This window comes from Balaenoptera physalus (assembly GCF_965194825.1).
Source record: "Balaenoptera physalus genome assembly, chromosome: 5".
NCBI lineage: Eukaryota > Metazoa > Chordata > Mammalia > Artiodactyla > Balaenopteridae > Balaenoptera > Balaenoptera physalus.
This window is the reverse complement of record NC_138884.1, coordinates 150,839,861-150,855,824: the sequence shown is the minus strand read 5'-3', so window position 1 is coordinate 150,855,824 and position 15,964 is coordinate 150,839,861. Positions and strand designations below refer to the sequence as shown.

Here is a 15,964-nt window from a genome sequence, read left to right as displayed (position 1 = left end):
GTTAGGGAAGCGCGTCGCGTTCCCGTGGCTTTATCGGATGTGGATGGTGACTGCTGTCACCTGCTCCCCTGGCGGTCAGCACTGGGCGTTACTGGGGCTCCCCACTTGCTTATTAATCTCTTGGGCCCCGTGGTTGTCACGTCTTCTCTCCAGTGTTGAAGGGCCCGTAAAGGCAAGTCCAGCCGCCTCCAGGGTAGACCTCAGTGTGCAGCTGTGTACTTGGGAAGCACCTGGACAGGTGAATGGAGCATCCAGCTCCTGGCCTTGGAGGGACCGAGTTCCACCCCAGCCTTCCCGCATCGCTGCCCTGGGTCAGGTGGCCCCGCCCTTGACCTGGACCGCATGCGTCACCCCTGAGGGTGGAGCGCAATCGCCGGAGTCGCCATCTTGCTCCGCACTCCCCGGCCAAGGAACTTTGCAAACCTACTGAACGTCTAAGTGTGTTTTCCCATCTGTACAGTGAGGATCTGTATCTCCTCCCTTCTCCTCTGTCTAGACCCTGGAGCTTGCCTGGTTCCCTGTGTCCCGACAGCTTGGCCTGGGGCCTCTTCCTCGTCTCCTCCTCCTCCTCTCCTGGTTTCCTGCTGCTTCCAGCCTCACTACAGTTGCATGGCTTTTCCTTTTGTTCCCTGAAGCCCAGAAGTGGGTAGGGGTAAAGTACTAGAAATCTGTAAGTCCTGGAGGGATGTGACCTGACCCTCACCCTGTCTGTGCCTCCCCAATCCTCCACCCCCACTTTCCTTCCATCTCCCTTTCACTCCAGCTGTAGCCTCGCCCCAAGGACCCCCACTTTCAGTGCCTACCATTGTCACCAGGACCCCACAGTGACGTCACAGCTGGGGTCCGTGCGGACCCAGGGAGTGGACCGCACCTCCCTGGAGTCTGAGCCCCCCGTCGCAGGACGGCGCCCTCTCTGACAACCGAACGCCGGACCACAGATTCTGTTCCTTGTGTGCCTCATGGTGTTTTACCACCAAGGGCACAGCTGTTCGTACCTGTCAGAAGAAATTCAGAAGGTCACAGGCGTCATGGATGTGGGGAAATGCAGAGCTTGTGTTTCCAGAATTGCAGAGTACCAGCCGAGAGTGGGAAGACGGCGAAGGGACCAGCGTGAACGTGGGCCCCAAGGGAGGAGGGAGGAGAGCGGCCCGAGTGCCTGTTCCGAGCGCGCCTGCGTCAGAGCTGTCCGCCGGCCGGTTGGCGTAGCTCATGTGTGGCCTCGGAAGGACTGTAGGTTTCACTGCACGTTTCAAGAGATGTCCAGATGGCCCATGTCAGTCTGTTTCCTCTCTTCATCTGGACGTCACTTGCAGGCCTGTTCCTGGTGGTTGCCTCCTGTCCGGAGGTCAGTTAACGATGGTCACTCTGTCTCTGAGCACAAGTGGCTTGGTGGGGAATGGGAACGCTGTCACATCGGAAGATCGCCTCGTCCCTCTCCCTTCTCCAGGCTCCCCAGGGCCCAGCTCAACAGTGGGCTTGTCTGATGAACGCAGGACACCCCTGCCCGGGGGCGCACGGCCCCACAGCTCTGCGTGGGAGCCCTCCCGGCAGCACCCACACAGTCTACAAGCTGCAGGTGCGTCCTGGTGGCACAGCAGACCCTGCTGGCCTGATCAGGCTGGTGCCCACAGTCTCCCTCTGAACCCAGATGGAGAGGGCGGCTGCTGGTCAGGCAGCCTGGCTCAGCGCTGAGGCCTCAGTGTCAGGAGGACTGACCACAGGTAGCGCCCGAGCGAGGAGGCAGCCTCTGACGTTCGGTCTGCTCCCCTGGGGCATGTGGCCTCGTCCCACGGGGGTGAGCACGAAGCTCCCGTGACGGCATGTGGTGCTGGCACATCTCGGGCGCTGCCCGTGGGCAGCCAGAGCGCACGAGTCCAATGGCCACGGGCGTCCCTGCAGCGGGCGCCGTCAAACGTGCTAGCGGTCCCTCGGGAGCAAGACCAGCACAGGTCGGCCGTGCACGGCGGGCCGCGCAGCAAGTCAGACGAACAGCAGTTGTGCGGGCCTGGGAGCAGAGCGCCCCGGGGCCTTCCTCACCTCCCCTCCCACAGCCCTTCCCCCGGGCGTCTCCCTTTTCTCCCTGTCGGGTTTCCTGGCAGGAGAATCACAGGCTCTCTGCTCCTTCCGGGCTTCAGCTCACCAGCTCCTCGTGGTATGGGGTCAGGAGTGTGGTGCCCAGCTGGCATCCACAGCTCTCCACGGGCCCCTGGGTCTCTCCCTGCCTCGGTTCCCCACCTGCACGGTGTCAGGACTGTTGAGGATCTAGTGAGTTAACGCAAGGAAAGCCCCAGAGCATGCAGGCCGCGCCTTAGGTCGACCCTCTCTGACAGCTGAATCGGCTTCAGCGGGACCTCCAGCGACCTGCCTGGTGTCGGACCCGCTTTTCCATCTTCGGCCCGCCTCCCCTCAACGTGGTGTTTGGGACCCTTGTTCTTCCCCCCCTCCTCCTCTCAGCAGCTCTAGGGTCTCCTCCTTCTCCAGGGAGGGAGTCGTGCAGTTGGGGGAAAGCCCAGGCGGACGTGGGCGGGGGGGTCGGGGGAAGCTGCACGAAGGAGCTTACTGTCGAGAGAAGGGCACAGCTCTGAGATGCTTGGGGTCTGCACCACGACCCAGTGACTGCCGGGAGTGGCACACGGCCAAGGGAGAAGGCGTGGGCTTCACCCAGCCGGACTTGTGTCCCAGGCCGTCGGGTCAAGAGCTCCTGGGAGGGGCCTTCGCTGGGACAGACATTTGTGCTGTCAGACCCGTAAACATCATGAGTGTCTCAGAAAAGGCCCCCAGCGTCAATAAAGACTGAGAGTGGAGAGGGACTGAACCTTGTGAGACCCTTGCCTTGGATTCAAAACCCCACCCTCCCTGCGAGGGACAAGCTGTCCTGTTACTGGCCAGGATCTTGCATCTGACACGTGAGCCAGACACCGGGCAGCCAGCCCGCCCTCCCTCCGCCACCTAACAGCAGCGTCCCCCCTCGAGCGAGCCGCGTGGCAACACCGCCCTCAGCGCCCCCGTGCCACGTGCAGCCCTCAGACTGGGTCCCTGAGGAGGGAGGTCGGTGTGTCTGTCTGAAGTAAATAGATCTGGGGAAGTTTGGAATTTTCCATAGTTCATCACCAGACTTACATTTGTATAGTTTCTCGAAGGTAAAAGACATTCCGCTTGCTCCTCCTGCCTGGGCATGAGGCGGGCAGGTGGAGGGACAGCATCTAGGGTCAGCCCCGGAACCAGGAGTGAACGGGCAGCTGGGGCTCCTGTGTGTCCAGGTCACCGTGACTGGCTCTCACAGTTGCTCGTGGCCATGGTATGAGACCAGCCGGCTCAGCATGTTTCTCCCCGTGTCCAGGGAAACTCCAACAGCATCGCCACTGTGGACATCTCAGCAGGCTTCGTGGGCCTGGACGCCTACGTGGAGATCCCAGCCGTGCTCCTGACGGCGTTTGCGACGTACACGGGGCCTGTGCTGTGGGCCGGCCACCTGGTGAACTTCCTGGCCTCGGAGGCCAGCAGGTGAGCTCCTTCGCCTGTGATCTGACGGCAGCTTAACTCCTATTACGGAGACAGGGCGCCTGAACCCCAGGGGCTCAAAGGTCTCTCTCATCGGTTTTCTTTACCTTGAACACTCCACGGCGCGTGGCAGGGCTGGTCTGTGTGGGGACGGCTCAGACGCCCCTGCTGGCTTTTTCCAGCTCATACCAATGTGTGTCTCCAGAGGGACAAGAAGGAAAGTCTCTTTGCATTTTCTCTACTTGCTGGTGACCTGGTTGGAGCACGGGGCGGGGGGGATGGGGGGCTTCCCTTTGGAACAAGAGAACAGGAGGTGCTGGTTCTCACCTCCAGGGTCCCTTCTGGAGAGAGGAGCCTGGACAGGCCTGAGGGGCTGTCCATGGGGGTGCGACTCTGTGTTGCCCTGTCCCGCCCCCGTGGGGTCCAACGGTCACCAGCCCCAAAGGCTCCTTTCCCACCAGACTGGCGGGGCAGCCCACTGTTCTGTCCTGCCCGGCACGTCCATCCGTCCCCCCTCCCCTGCCTGTTTACTCCACAGTGTTCCCACCCCCTCACATGCAGTGCTTCCTTCCTGGTTTATACACCGCTCCCCGCAGAAAGGGGGCTTCATGAGGAAGGGGCCTCCAGCTTCTATCCACACAGTAACCTCGGTGCCCGGGCCCACCTGGCAGAGTGCAGCCCGAGCGGTGCGTGGCTGCGTGATTCCGTGCTTCCCACACGGGCCCTGGCTCCCCGGTCTGTAAAACGGGCGATGGTGTCGCCGCCACGGGTTGTAGGCCCATGTGAGGTTTCGCGGGGTGTGAGGCTCCCTTAGCGCCTCTGAACTCCTGACACGCTCCCCTCCGCACCCCGGGGGGTCAAGCGGGTCAGGGAGGCCCCAGGAGGACACTTCGCAGCTGAGGGGAGGGCGAGCTTCCTGTCACCAGCCCCCCCTCGGGGCCCCCACTTCTCCGCCCGAGTTAACAGCACAGGCCTCACTGTGGTGACGTCTGACCCCACACTGAAGCTGCCCCCGCTTCCTCGGCCTCCTTCACGGGTTCTTCTCAGTCCCACGTGTCACCCCCAGACCAGCTCCTGAGACACAGGCCTCCGGGACCCTCTACCTCCGCACCAAGCTCACGTCCACGTCGATGGACGGGGTGAAGGCGAGCATCGGATTTTGGAGCAAGAAAGCAAGATGCGGCTCCCGCTGCGGAGGGTGGGCTTCTGCCCTGAGGCCGCTGGCTCCCGGTGGGCTCCACCTGCTCTCTGCTCTCCAGACTGCCACGGCTGACCCTCGGCTTCCCCAGCGAGAGGCTCTCTCTCCCCAGCTGCAGGCTTGCTGAGGACAAGGGAGGGGCCTGCATGTGGCCCCTGGGATGTCTGGACGGACTCCCCTCTGATCAGCCACTGCCGATCTGGTCTCCCGCGAGCCGAGCACCTGCTGGCGGGAGCGGAGGGACGTGGGGTCGCTGTGCGGCCCAGGACGCCCTCCCAGGCTTTCGTGCTGGACGTGAACCCACGTCAGCTGCAAGATCGCCGCTGAGCTGTGGGTTCTTTCATTAGCGGATTCCTAGATGCCCCTGGGGGTGGGTTTGGTGGGGTCGAGAGGCCCAAACTGACCGACGGGTGTCTTCGCATGTCGGGGACCAAGGGGCCAGGAGCCGGTGAGGTGAGCTTGCCGCTGCCCCAGAGGGCTGCCTGCTCTGGAACACGGCTCTCTGCGTGTGCCGCGTCTGCAGACCCCAGGCCTGCTGGGCAGGTGGACCCAGGCGGGTGAGGGCCAGACGGTGAGAGCCTGGGCTTCTGTGAAGAGCAGCTTCCTAGTGCTAAAATCACAACTTGATTTTCCTGGCACTTCTCATCTATTACACTTGTACTGGGGAGAAAAAAAGACAGATGAAAGCATTTTTTTAAAGTGAGTTGAAAGCGTTTTAATCAGTTGGAGAGTGTTGTGTGATGTTTTCCCTAATTAAGGAATGTTTCTCCTTTATTTTAGTAAAGGTTTTTCTTCTTCATTTTCACTCAAGTTTCACTCATTGTTTCTAGTTTTTCTAGTAAAATAAGAAAACTATAACCAGATTAAAGTGGTAAAAAAAGAAAATATGTTTCTAATGGCTCAAAATTTAGGCCCTGGGTGGCCCGTGCCCCTCTGCTTTGGGGGCTGGCCTCCGGTCTGGAGCTCGGCAGCGGGGACAGCCGAGCGGTCCAAGCTGCAGGGCCTTCGTTCATCCCCTAGGTCGCAAATTGTCATTTGTTGAGGTTACGGGAACTGTCACCCCACTGGCTGTCTCTGTGGAAGGAACCCCAGTCAGAGTCTTCCGAGTGTGTGAAATCGAAACACAAGGAAGTGAGTGTCCTGAGCTCCCCTCCCTCACTGTCTGGTCAAGAGGGGAGTGGGGTCAGCAGGCTCCCAGCTGAGCACAGACGCCCTGATGCCCCAGGAGGGGGCAGCAGAGCCCCCGCTGAGGCCCGTCGTCCACCAGGCCTTTCCCTAGGGTGCCCTTTGCTGGGTGTTGGGGGAAAGGCCCTGGGGAGGGAGGAGGTGATGCTTCGGGGCCCAGCTCTCCAGGGATCCCCTGCCGGATGGACTGGATCCCAAGTGGGACCCAAGGTGTGGGCATGAGGACTCGCTCCAGGAGCGCGGAGTCCGGTGGGGCAGTGGCGAAATGAGCCAGTCACAACGCTGGGGTGAGGGGTCAGGACGGCATCCCAGAAGAGGGCCTGCAGGTAGGAGTCGAGACTGCGTGATGCATCAAGGAGAAGTAAGCAGAGCCTGTTGCCCACTGAGGGTGACGGGCAGCTGGAGAGCCCAGCAGGAAGGATGGGCACTGAAGCCCCAGTGGGGGGCCAGTTAGGGCCAGGCAAGGACGCCTGCCCGCGTGACGGAACCCCTGCTCCAGGAGGGGTGAGCGGCAGCGATGCGCATCGTGGCTGACCGCGGACAGGCCACCTGGAGACTCGGGGCGGGGTGTGAGGAGAGGCGCCAGGACTGGAGTCGGGGAAGCCTGGCCCCCGAGGATCTGTGGGGTTGGCAAGGAGTGAAAGGTGCCTGGGTGGTGGAATTCGTCATCCTGAAATGGTCACAACCCCGGGCGGTGCCTTGAAGAACAGGCTAGATTTATGTAATGGTGTGGGGATGGCTTGGAAACAAAGGCAGTGCATGCATGTGCCTTGAGGGGGACTGTTCTTATTTCAGGAGTGAGCCAATGTCCCCAGACCAGACCAGACAGACCAGACACCCCACTGGACACCACACGTATCTCATCCTTGCGTGATTTTCTTTTCATTGTTTATATGTTATAACATGTATAATTTTAAAATAAATTACTGTAGAATTTGGGGGTGCATTTTTCAAAACTGTTTTGCAGATTGTGGTGGCCCTAAGTGACTGGAGGTGCCCGTCTGCAGCTGTCCTCTCCTCGGGCGCCACAGTGCCCGCCAGACTAAGTCCCTGGGACAGGAATTACTGTAGTCAAAGTGCAAATATCGATTATTTGTGTGTGTTCACGCCTCACGTGATCCAGAGGTGGCAGGTACTAACGCATGTTTCCCTTTTTATTAACAGCGGTTCGGCGCTGAGTCATGCTTGCTTCTGCTACGCGCTGATTTGTTCTATTCCAGTTTCTGCGTATATCGTTTTGGTGACATCCCTGCGTTATCATTTATTTATATGGAGTGTGTTTTCTCCAAAACTTCTCTATGAGGGAATGCATCTACTCATCACAGCTGCTGTCTGTGTATTCTTCACAGCCATGGACCAAAGCAGCACAAAGTCTTAGACTAAGCTATTAAGACACTGGAAAAAGAATATATTTTTAAACTTTACTGTTTACTTCATGGATTTGCATAATGAAAGAAATCTGTTTAAATGCAAGATCATTCTTAAAAAAACAGGGTGTGAATTCTATAAGGTTGATGAATAGTTTCAGTTTCTTTGACTACTGTACTTGAATTTAGGGTAAATAGTAAGTGGTTTAAAAAGGTCATTTGAAAATACTTCGTTTGGATATGAATTGTATTCCCCTGTTGACAATCACTCCAGGAACTTCTGAACTTTTAATTTCCTCTGGATAAGTTACCCAAATATATCAGTTTAAACTGAAGAATAAAAAGTTTCCAGGTTTGTCACAGTGCACGGGAGCCCCAGAGGGCCTGGGGCCTCTGGGGGATGAGGCTCATCTGCTGCCGGGGTCCCCTCGCAGAACTCAGGAACTACCGGGGTCCCCAGCAGCTTGGGTTTATGTGGGTTACGTCTGTCAGCATTTATGGCATTTAAAATTAAAACTAAGACATTCAAAAATAAGTATTCATTTGAAACTAAGGTTATAAACCCGTTGTGTGTTAATATAACATTTTAAGGAAAAATAACTATATTTTCCAAAACAAAAATATTTAGCGAGGAGAGTGGCATTGCTTTACATTTTTGTAAATCTAATGTCTGACTTAATTGAAGGCGGTTGGATTCTGTGTCTGTCTGTTGTGGTCTGTGTGTGTGGTTGCAGCAGTCGCACAGATGTGTCATTGGAAAAGGGAAGAGTACTTTAATATCCTTTTCTGATCATCATGGATGTTCTTTCTTGATACTGCACTAAAACTGGATCTGTGACAGTTTCTTAAAGGTTAGTTGGAGAAAGAAGAAATGAGCGTGTGTAAAACAGGTGAAGACCTACTCAGGTCTCACCTGAGTGAACAGACTGGCACCCATGTCCGCTGCCAGGTTTGACAAGGACTGTGGCCATATTAGGTACTCTTGTTGGGGAAAGCTGGGTGAATTGTACGTGGGACTCTCGGTAATATTTTTATAACTTGTGAGATTTAAACTTTTCAAAATAAAAGTTATTTTAAAAAAGAACAGATCAGTTGCATTGTGGAATCTGAAACCGTATCAATGAACTTTCGTGCTCTGCTTCGTTAAAATCCACTGATCTGTCCTGCTCCCTGAATGCATCTTTTACACGGGTGTGGTTCTGTAACATCTGTATTATCATTTGGGAAAAAGCGATGCTTTAAGCTGTATAGATCTTCCGGCTGTTGGCCCAGTCGGTCCAGCATTCACCAAAATTCACTTGTCACGTCACCAACAGTCTCATCAGAAAAGTCTTTAAGTATTGGAAGCTCACAGTGGCAAATGTAAGTTTTCCAAAACTTTACTTACATGTGAAAACTCAAATTTTATGGTTGACAGCAAATACTGAGTGTTTTTTTCCTTGAACTGGCAGTCTCACTTGGTTCGTTTTCAAGGAAATGGCTGCCACATACCCAAACCCTGGCAACCCGTTTGTCATTCTTTCAAGTACAAATAATGGCATTCAGTGATGGGGCTTTTCCTGGAAACAACCTCGCGGTCCAGGCGCATCCTGTGTATCAAGTACATTCCCAGCTCTTGAGGGATCGGTCCGCTTCGGCCAGCATGTCCTAAGGGACCTGGTGCCCCTCTGCTGAGCTACGGCGGTGAGGAGCACCGTGACCACGGGCATAGCGGTTTGACCCACTGTTGCTCTTAATGTGCTTGGTGCCCATCACAGGCAGCCTGTAGAGTTTATTCGAAAGAATGAACCTCTGATCGTTCTTGCTGAGGTACTAGGAATTAGAGCCTGATTTCAGCTCCTGGACAAATATTTGCTTCCTGGGTGCCAGCACATCCTGGGCTCTGGGGAACCTTAGTGAACAAAACGGGCAAAACCCTGCCCTCATGGAGCTGACATTCTAATGGAAGGCAGATATAACTCAGATCCATTTTTCCCTGCTGAGAATAAGATGATAATAAAGAAGGGAAGTGTGTAAAGAATGGCCAAAATGCTGTTTTTAGAGAGGATGTTCAGAATCAGCTATTCTGAAGAAGCAACTTTGAGCAGAGCCCTGAACAAAGTGTGCATGAGGTACACCTAGGTCAGCACAGCCCCGCAGCAGGAAGGAGCTGAGGGAGATGCGTAAGCAGGGAGGGAATGTAGCGGGCTGGCCAGCTGCTGCTGCAAGAGTGCCACAAAGCCAGGACCAAGGGGGACTGACCAGAGTGCTGGAGGGGCACGTGCCCCAGGGGGAGCTGCTGAGGAAAGCAGGCCATGCCCTGTCTGCAAGGCCCTTTGCATATGACCTTCCCACCATCCTGGACGATTATTATCAGAACTAACCACAGATGAAAAACAGGTGTAGAGGCAGAAAATTCCGTTTGGGGCCACAAAGCTAGTGAATGTGTGGGCAGTCTGATCAGACACTATGAGGCTCTGCTGTGGTGAAGGACATGGGATGAAGAGTTAAGTGCAAGAGAGCTGGTCCAGGGTCAGTGGCCCTCTGGGCTTAGTGGCCAGCGGAGGGCAGAGCAGCCACACAGCGGGAACGCAGAGGAGGAGGAGCAATCTGGGGATGCAGGCAGTGTGTGGGAAAGCTCAGGGTCACCCCAGACCTGATGTGAGAAGAGAAGGCTCCAGACCTTGCCTCCTGGCCCTGTGTTGGAAACGGCAGCATTCCCCCACCCCAGGTGCCCATCACACCCCCCTCAGTGGCATATGCCACCCATCAATGCACCCTGTCACCTGGCCTCAGTCACAGGCGTCTCTCGCCTGGGTTCTGAATAGAGCAGGCCACAGTCATCTTTGAAAGTAAAAACCAGGCAACAGTGCCCTGGTCAAAACCCTTCTAGGGCTCATCCCATTCATTTAGAATAAAACCCAAGCTCCTGGTTCTGGCCTGTGCCGCCCTGCCCTTGCCTCAGCAGATGCCCTGGTCTGCAGCCTGCACCAGCTCCTTCTGCACACAAGGCAGTGCCCAGTCATGTGTGGTACTGCTTGTGGAGCTGTGCTTTCCTGCACTGTTTTCTTGACCTTGAACCTTCTTATTTCTCCTTTTGCTGCCCTCTTCCCCCTCCTCCTTACCTTTCTAGGGCCTGCCCCACCCCACCTTTTTAAGGAAAAATAATATTTTTTGTCATTTTTTAATTGTAAATACTTCAAACAATGAAGAAAAACACACCTATGATTGTGGATTTATGTGTTTCTTAGATCTGTTAGATTTTCTTCATATATTTTAAAACTGTTGTTAGACACATATATACTGTCTGTTATATTTTCCTTATATATCTACTTTGTATCATCATGAAATATCCCTATTTATCTCCAGTAATACTCCTTGTCTTAAACTCTATTTTGTCTGATATTAATACTGCCACTCCAACTTTCTTATGATTACTGTTTGCATATATCTTTTTCCATCCTTTTAATTTCAGCCTACTGTGACTCTGTTTAAAGTGGCTCTTGTAAGCTCAAAATTTGCATCCTGCTTTTTTATCCAGTCTGACAATCTCTGCCTTGTAATTGAAATTTTTAGTCCATTTACATTTAATGTAATTATTGATAGAATTGGATTTAGAGCTGCCATTTTTCTCGTTTCATTTTTGGTCATTGTTGTCATTCTTCTGTGTCTCCTTTCTTGTCTTCTTTGGGTTAATTTAATGCTTTTTAGTGTTCCATTTTATCTTCACCATTATCTTTTTTTTTTTAATTTATTTTATTTATTTATTTATTTTTGGCTGCGTTGGGTCTTCGTTGCTGCGCGCGGGCTCCCTCCAGTTGCGGTGAGTGGGGGCCACTCCCCGCTGCGGTGTGCGGGCTTCCTCATTGCAGTGGCCTCTCTCATTGCGGAGCACGGGCTCCAGGCACGCGGGCCTCAGCAGTTCTGGCACGCGGGCTCAGCAGCTGTGGCACACGAACCCAGTTGCTCCGTGGCATGTGGGATCCTCCCGGACCAGGGATCAAACCCGTGTCCCCTGCATTGGCAGGCGGACTCTCAACCACTGCACCACCGGGGAAGCCCCACCATTGTCTTTATATTAAATTAACAGACTATCTTTTAGAATAGTTTTTGCTGTATGGAAAAATTCAGTGGAAAGTACAGAGAGTTCTCATGTTACAGTCTCCTCTCTGCACACACACAGTTTGCTCTATTATTAACATTGTGCATTAGTGTGGTACACTTTTTACAATTGATGAGCCAATATTGATACATTATTATTAGCTAAAGTCCATAGTTGACATTAGTGTTCACTCTTTGTCTTATATATCTACTGGTTCTGAGAAATGTATAATGACATATATCTAATGGTATATCATCATATAAAATAATTTCACTGCCCTAAAAATCCCTCGTGCTCCACACCCTCCCTGGAGCCCCTGCTCTTTTTATTGTCTCCATGGCTGGAATCATACAGTTTGTAACCTTCCCAGGTTGGCCATTTTCACTCAGTCACATGCATTTAAGTTTCCTCCATGTCTCTTTGTGGCTTGATAGCTCATTTCCTTTTAGTGCTGAATAATATTCCACTGTTTGGATGGACCACAGTTTATCCATTCACCTACTGAAGGACTTCTTGGGTTCTTCCAAGTTTTGACAACTATGAGTAAAGTTGCTATAAACATCTGTGACTGGCTAGTGTGCTCAGTGGGATTTCAGCCCCACTTGCCACACACCAAGATCTTGGGACACAGTGTAGAGCTGCATGCAGGGACCTGAGCAGAGCAGAGGGAGGTCCCTGGATATTAACTGTGCAGAGACCCCCAGAGCCCATGTCAGGAGGGATGAGAGCTCAAGAAGGAGGTCTGTATGAAAAGAAATCCTGGATTACTTGGAACATTTGAACACATGGAGAGAATGTTTTCACTTCTGTCAAAAGTTGGGGATGGGGCTTCCCTGGTGGTGCAGTGGTTAAGATTCCACCTGCCAATGCAGGGGACACAGGTTCGAGCCCTGGTTTGGGAAGATCCCACATGCCACGGAGCAACTAAGCCCGTGCACCACAACTACTGAGACTGCACTCTAGAGCCCGCGAGCCACAACTACTGAGCCCACGTGCCACAACTACTGAAGCCCGGGCACCTAGAGCCTGTGCTCCGCAACAAGAGAAGCCACTGCAATGAGAAGCCCGCACACCACAACGAAGAGTAGCCCCCATTCACCGCAACCAGAGAAAGCCCGCGTACAGCAACAAAGACCCAACGCAGCCAAAAATAAAAATAAATAAAATAAATAAATTTATTAAAAAAAAAAATTAAAAGTTGGGGATGACATGGCCACAGGTTCATGGAAAACATCAGTCAGCTGTTAATTTCAACAAAAACAAGAAAGAGAATGTAGTCACAGAACCCCATTTACCTCACCTATGGACAATGTTTATGATCTTAATAAAGGAGAATACTGATTTGACCCCTAAAAATCCCAAAACTCTACTGGGGAGAGAAGGTTGTGTGTCAGGCAGGGGGTATAAAAAAACTAGTCCCAATGTTCAATAGTAAGAAATCAGCGGGGGAAGGGATAAATTGGGAGATTGGGATTGACATATACACACTACTATGTATCAAATAGATAACTAATAAGAACGTACTGTATAGCACAGGGAATTCTACTCAATACTCTGTAATAACCTATATAGGGAAAGAATCTTAAAAAAAGAGTGAATATATTTATATGTATAACTGATTCACTTTGTTGTACACCTGAAACTAACACAACATTGTAAATCAACTATACTCCAATAAAAATTTTTAAAAAAAGAAATCAGTAATAGTCTAAAATGGAAATAACCAGCATAGTAATCATTTTTTCCATACATATGGAGGCATATTATCAAAGAAAATGGTTGCTTACAGGGGTGGAAATATGAATAGACAGATAAAACAATAGTACAATTGACTTTCAAATTAGATGTAGTATTAGCTTGACTTAAAATTGAACACTGGATTAGTATAATTTACCACAGTAACAGATTAATCCAGGAAAAAACTGTGGAAGGAAAATCAAAATGGAGTCAGTATTGCTAAGAGAGCTCTGAAATGGAGCTGGGGGCCACTGCGGGAGCTTATATGGTCCCAACCTGAATGGAATCTGACCTTTTGACCAGTTAATGTCCCAATGAAGGCATCTGCCAGAAACTCAAGATACTAATCTGACCCTCATCCTAAAACAACTCATGACAGCCATCGCTTAAGGACAAATATTTCCTTTCTTGTGTCAGAGCACAGCCTCATGGCTTTTGGTTTATAAGCTTCTGACTCTTTCTATTCCCTAGAACACGCTTTTGGTTTTACCTGAATCTGTGCCTCCTGAATTATAATTCTTAAGACCCCAGATAAACTCTTTTCTTAGGTGCAAGCTTCTGTGGCTTTTTTTCCTCTTTGGTTGACAAAACAAATGATCATGATAATCGATGGAAAAATACATAGATAGAATTCAATGCTTATTTATATTGGAAAACACACACACACACACACACACACACAAAATCCATCCCCCCCAAAAAAAACTCTTAGCAAACTAAAAATAGAAGAAACTTCCTTAATGTTAAAAAGTATCTACCAAAATTCCAGGCAAACCTCATACTTAATGACTTAACTCAGAAAAAAGAAGAGGAGGCCTGTCATTCCACCTCTACTCAACTTTGTGTTGGAGATGTCGGGGAGGGAAAAATTTCCCCTTGTACCCACCTTGAGTTCTTGTGGCTGGACTAGTAACATTGACACAGGGCAGATTAACAGGAAACAAAGACACAAACTTAATTCACGATCACAGAGGGCTCTTAGAAAGGACTTAAGAAGTGGCCAAAGCAGGCAGCTTTTATACTTTTTAGACAAAGAAACAATAAATTTGAGAGTAAGTGACAGGACAAAGAAATTTAGGTTTGGGTGCTTGACTAGTAAGGAATTTAAGGGACTTCCCTGGTGGCACAGTGGTTAAGACTCCGTGCTCCCAATGCAGGGGGCCAGGGTTCGATCCCTGGTCAGGGAACTAGATCCCACATGCCACAACTAAGAGTTCGTGTGCCACAACTAAGACCCAACACAACTAAATAAATAGATTAAAAAAAAGGAATGTAAGCAAAATTTGGGTTTGAGTAGTAAAGAAGTAAAAGTTTGTTTAGACAGGTTTCTCACCCTGAATTCCCTGTCTCTGGAGATAAGGGTGTCCTTCTACATCCAGATGCAGGGAGGGCACCTTCACATGAGAGACATTTCCTGCTTTCAGGGCACAGAGAGGAAGGTCAGAGTGTCTCTCTTGTGTTGGCCATTTCCTAAGTAAGTTTAACTCAAACTAACTAATATGCCATTGAGGTACATTTTTCTACCTACCTTGGGCCCCAGCAGAGGTCTTAGCAAGAACACTTGGATCACTTGCAGAGGGTTTGGAAACCAAGGACATCATTTATGTCAACTGAAATTTTTAAATGCACAATGTGAGAGCTGTGAGTTTCAGTTTTATTCAGGGACATTACTGATCACAATAGCCTAGGAGACAGCCTCTCAGGTAGCTCTGAGGAACTGCTCCGAAGAGGTAGGGGAGCAGTCAGTATATGTGCATTTGTTGGCTGAGAAATACTCCCATCAGGGAGTTTGAGCCACCCGTCTCCTCGCATGGCCCTGCAATAAACCTCTCTCTGCTCCAAACTCCGACGTTTTGGTTTGTTTGGCCTCAGTGTGCGTCCGGCACATGGACTTGTGTTCCGTAACGTAGGTTAACGACTGCAGTGGTTAATGAGCTGGCCCTTGTACAACCAGATGGATGACAACATTGTTAGTCACAGATGATATTGGAAATGGACAAATAATTAGAACTAAAGTGAAATTTTTGCAATGTTGTTGGTTACAAAATTAGTACACCAGGTCAGTAACAGTCTTTACACCAGCAATAACCAAATAGAAAATGAAGTTTTTAAAAAGGCAACATTTACAATAGCCACAAAAACTAAAATGCATCTCAGGGAAAATCTAACAGAACTCATGCAAGACAGTTACAAAGAAAAGTATTAAGCTTTATTGAAAAACATAAAAGAAGACCCAAATAAGTGGAGAGATAGACCTATTCAAAGATGGAAGGACTCAAAATTACAGGATGGCATTCTACTCAGAGTAATGTGTAAACCCCATGCAATTCTAGCCTGTGCCCTGGCAAGGTAATGCAGGGTACATGACAGTCTTATCTGAAATGCACATGGAAAGTGCCAAGAGCAACATTCTGAAGAAAGACATTGGACATGCAGTTCAATAGAAAAAAATGAATAACATGGAAGAAAATTTGTGTAAATATAGAATATCAATACATGTGAGTGTTGGGGAGGGGGAAATTTTCCTGCCCCTTCTAGGTTCTTCCCGCTGGTCTAACAATTAAATTGACATGAGACAAATTAACAGGAGAAAATTAAACTGTCAATGAAAAGTTAATTAGTCAATCTAAGGAAGAAATGGAAAATTTTATTTGCTCCAAATTTGAGGATTATAACCCATGAAGAGCATCTCAGAAAACTCTGAGAACTGTTCTGCCTGTTAGAAGTCAAGGCACAGTTATATACGTTTTTTGAGACAGAGGGCTGTACATCAAAAGATGTATTATTGACAGTTTACATAATCCAGATCTAAGCGTCATCGTGGTGGGTCATGTGACCCCTTAGAAGATCAAGACGGAATGTTATCTTTAAGGAGTTATCTTGTTGACACTGGGA

The 15,964-nt window shown here is 50.5% G+C and overlaps 1 protein-coding gene across 8 annotated transcripts in view; it reads left to right on the top strand.

The window, feature by feature from the left end:
- Positions 1–8,335, top strand: part of PIGG (phosphatidylinositol glycan anchor biosynthesis class G (EMM blood group)) — a 40,886-nt gene extending 32,551 nt beyond the window's left edge. For 3 of the 8 annotated variants that reach the window (XM_082464075.1, XM_082464079.1, XM_082464078.1), the window contains 2 exons: positions 3,341–3,504; positions 4,568–7,039. In XM_082464075.1, coding sequence (XP_082320201.1) covers positions 3,341–3,504; positions 4,568–4,826 — 423 coding nt within the window. In that variant the 3' untranslated portion in view covers positions 4,827–7,039. The other 5 variants (XM_082464074.1, XM_082464077.1, XM_082464073.1 and 2 more) reach the window with 4 other exon arrangements.
- The last annotated feature ends 7,629 nt before the right edge of the window (positions 8,336–15,964 follow it).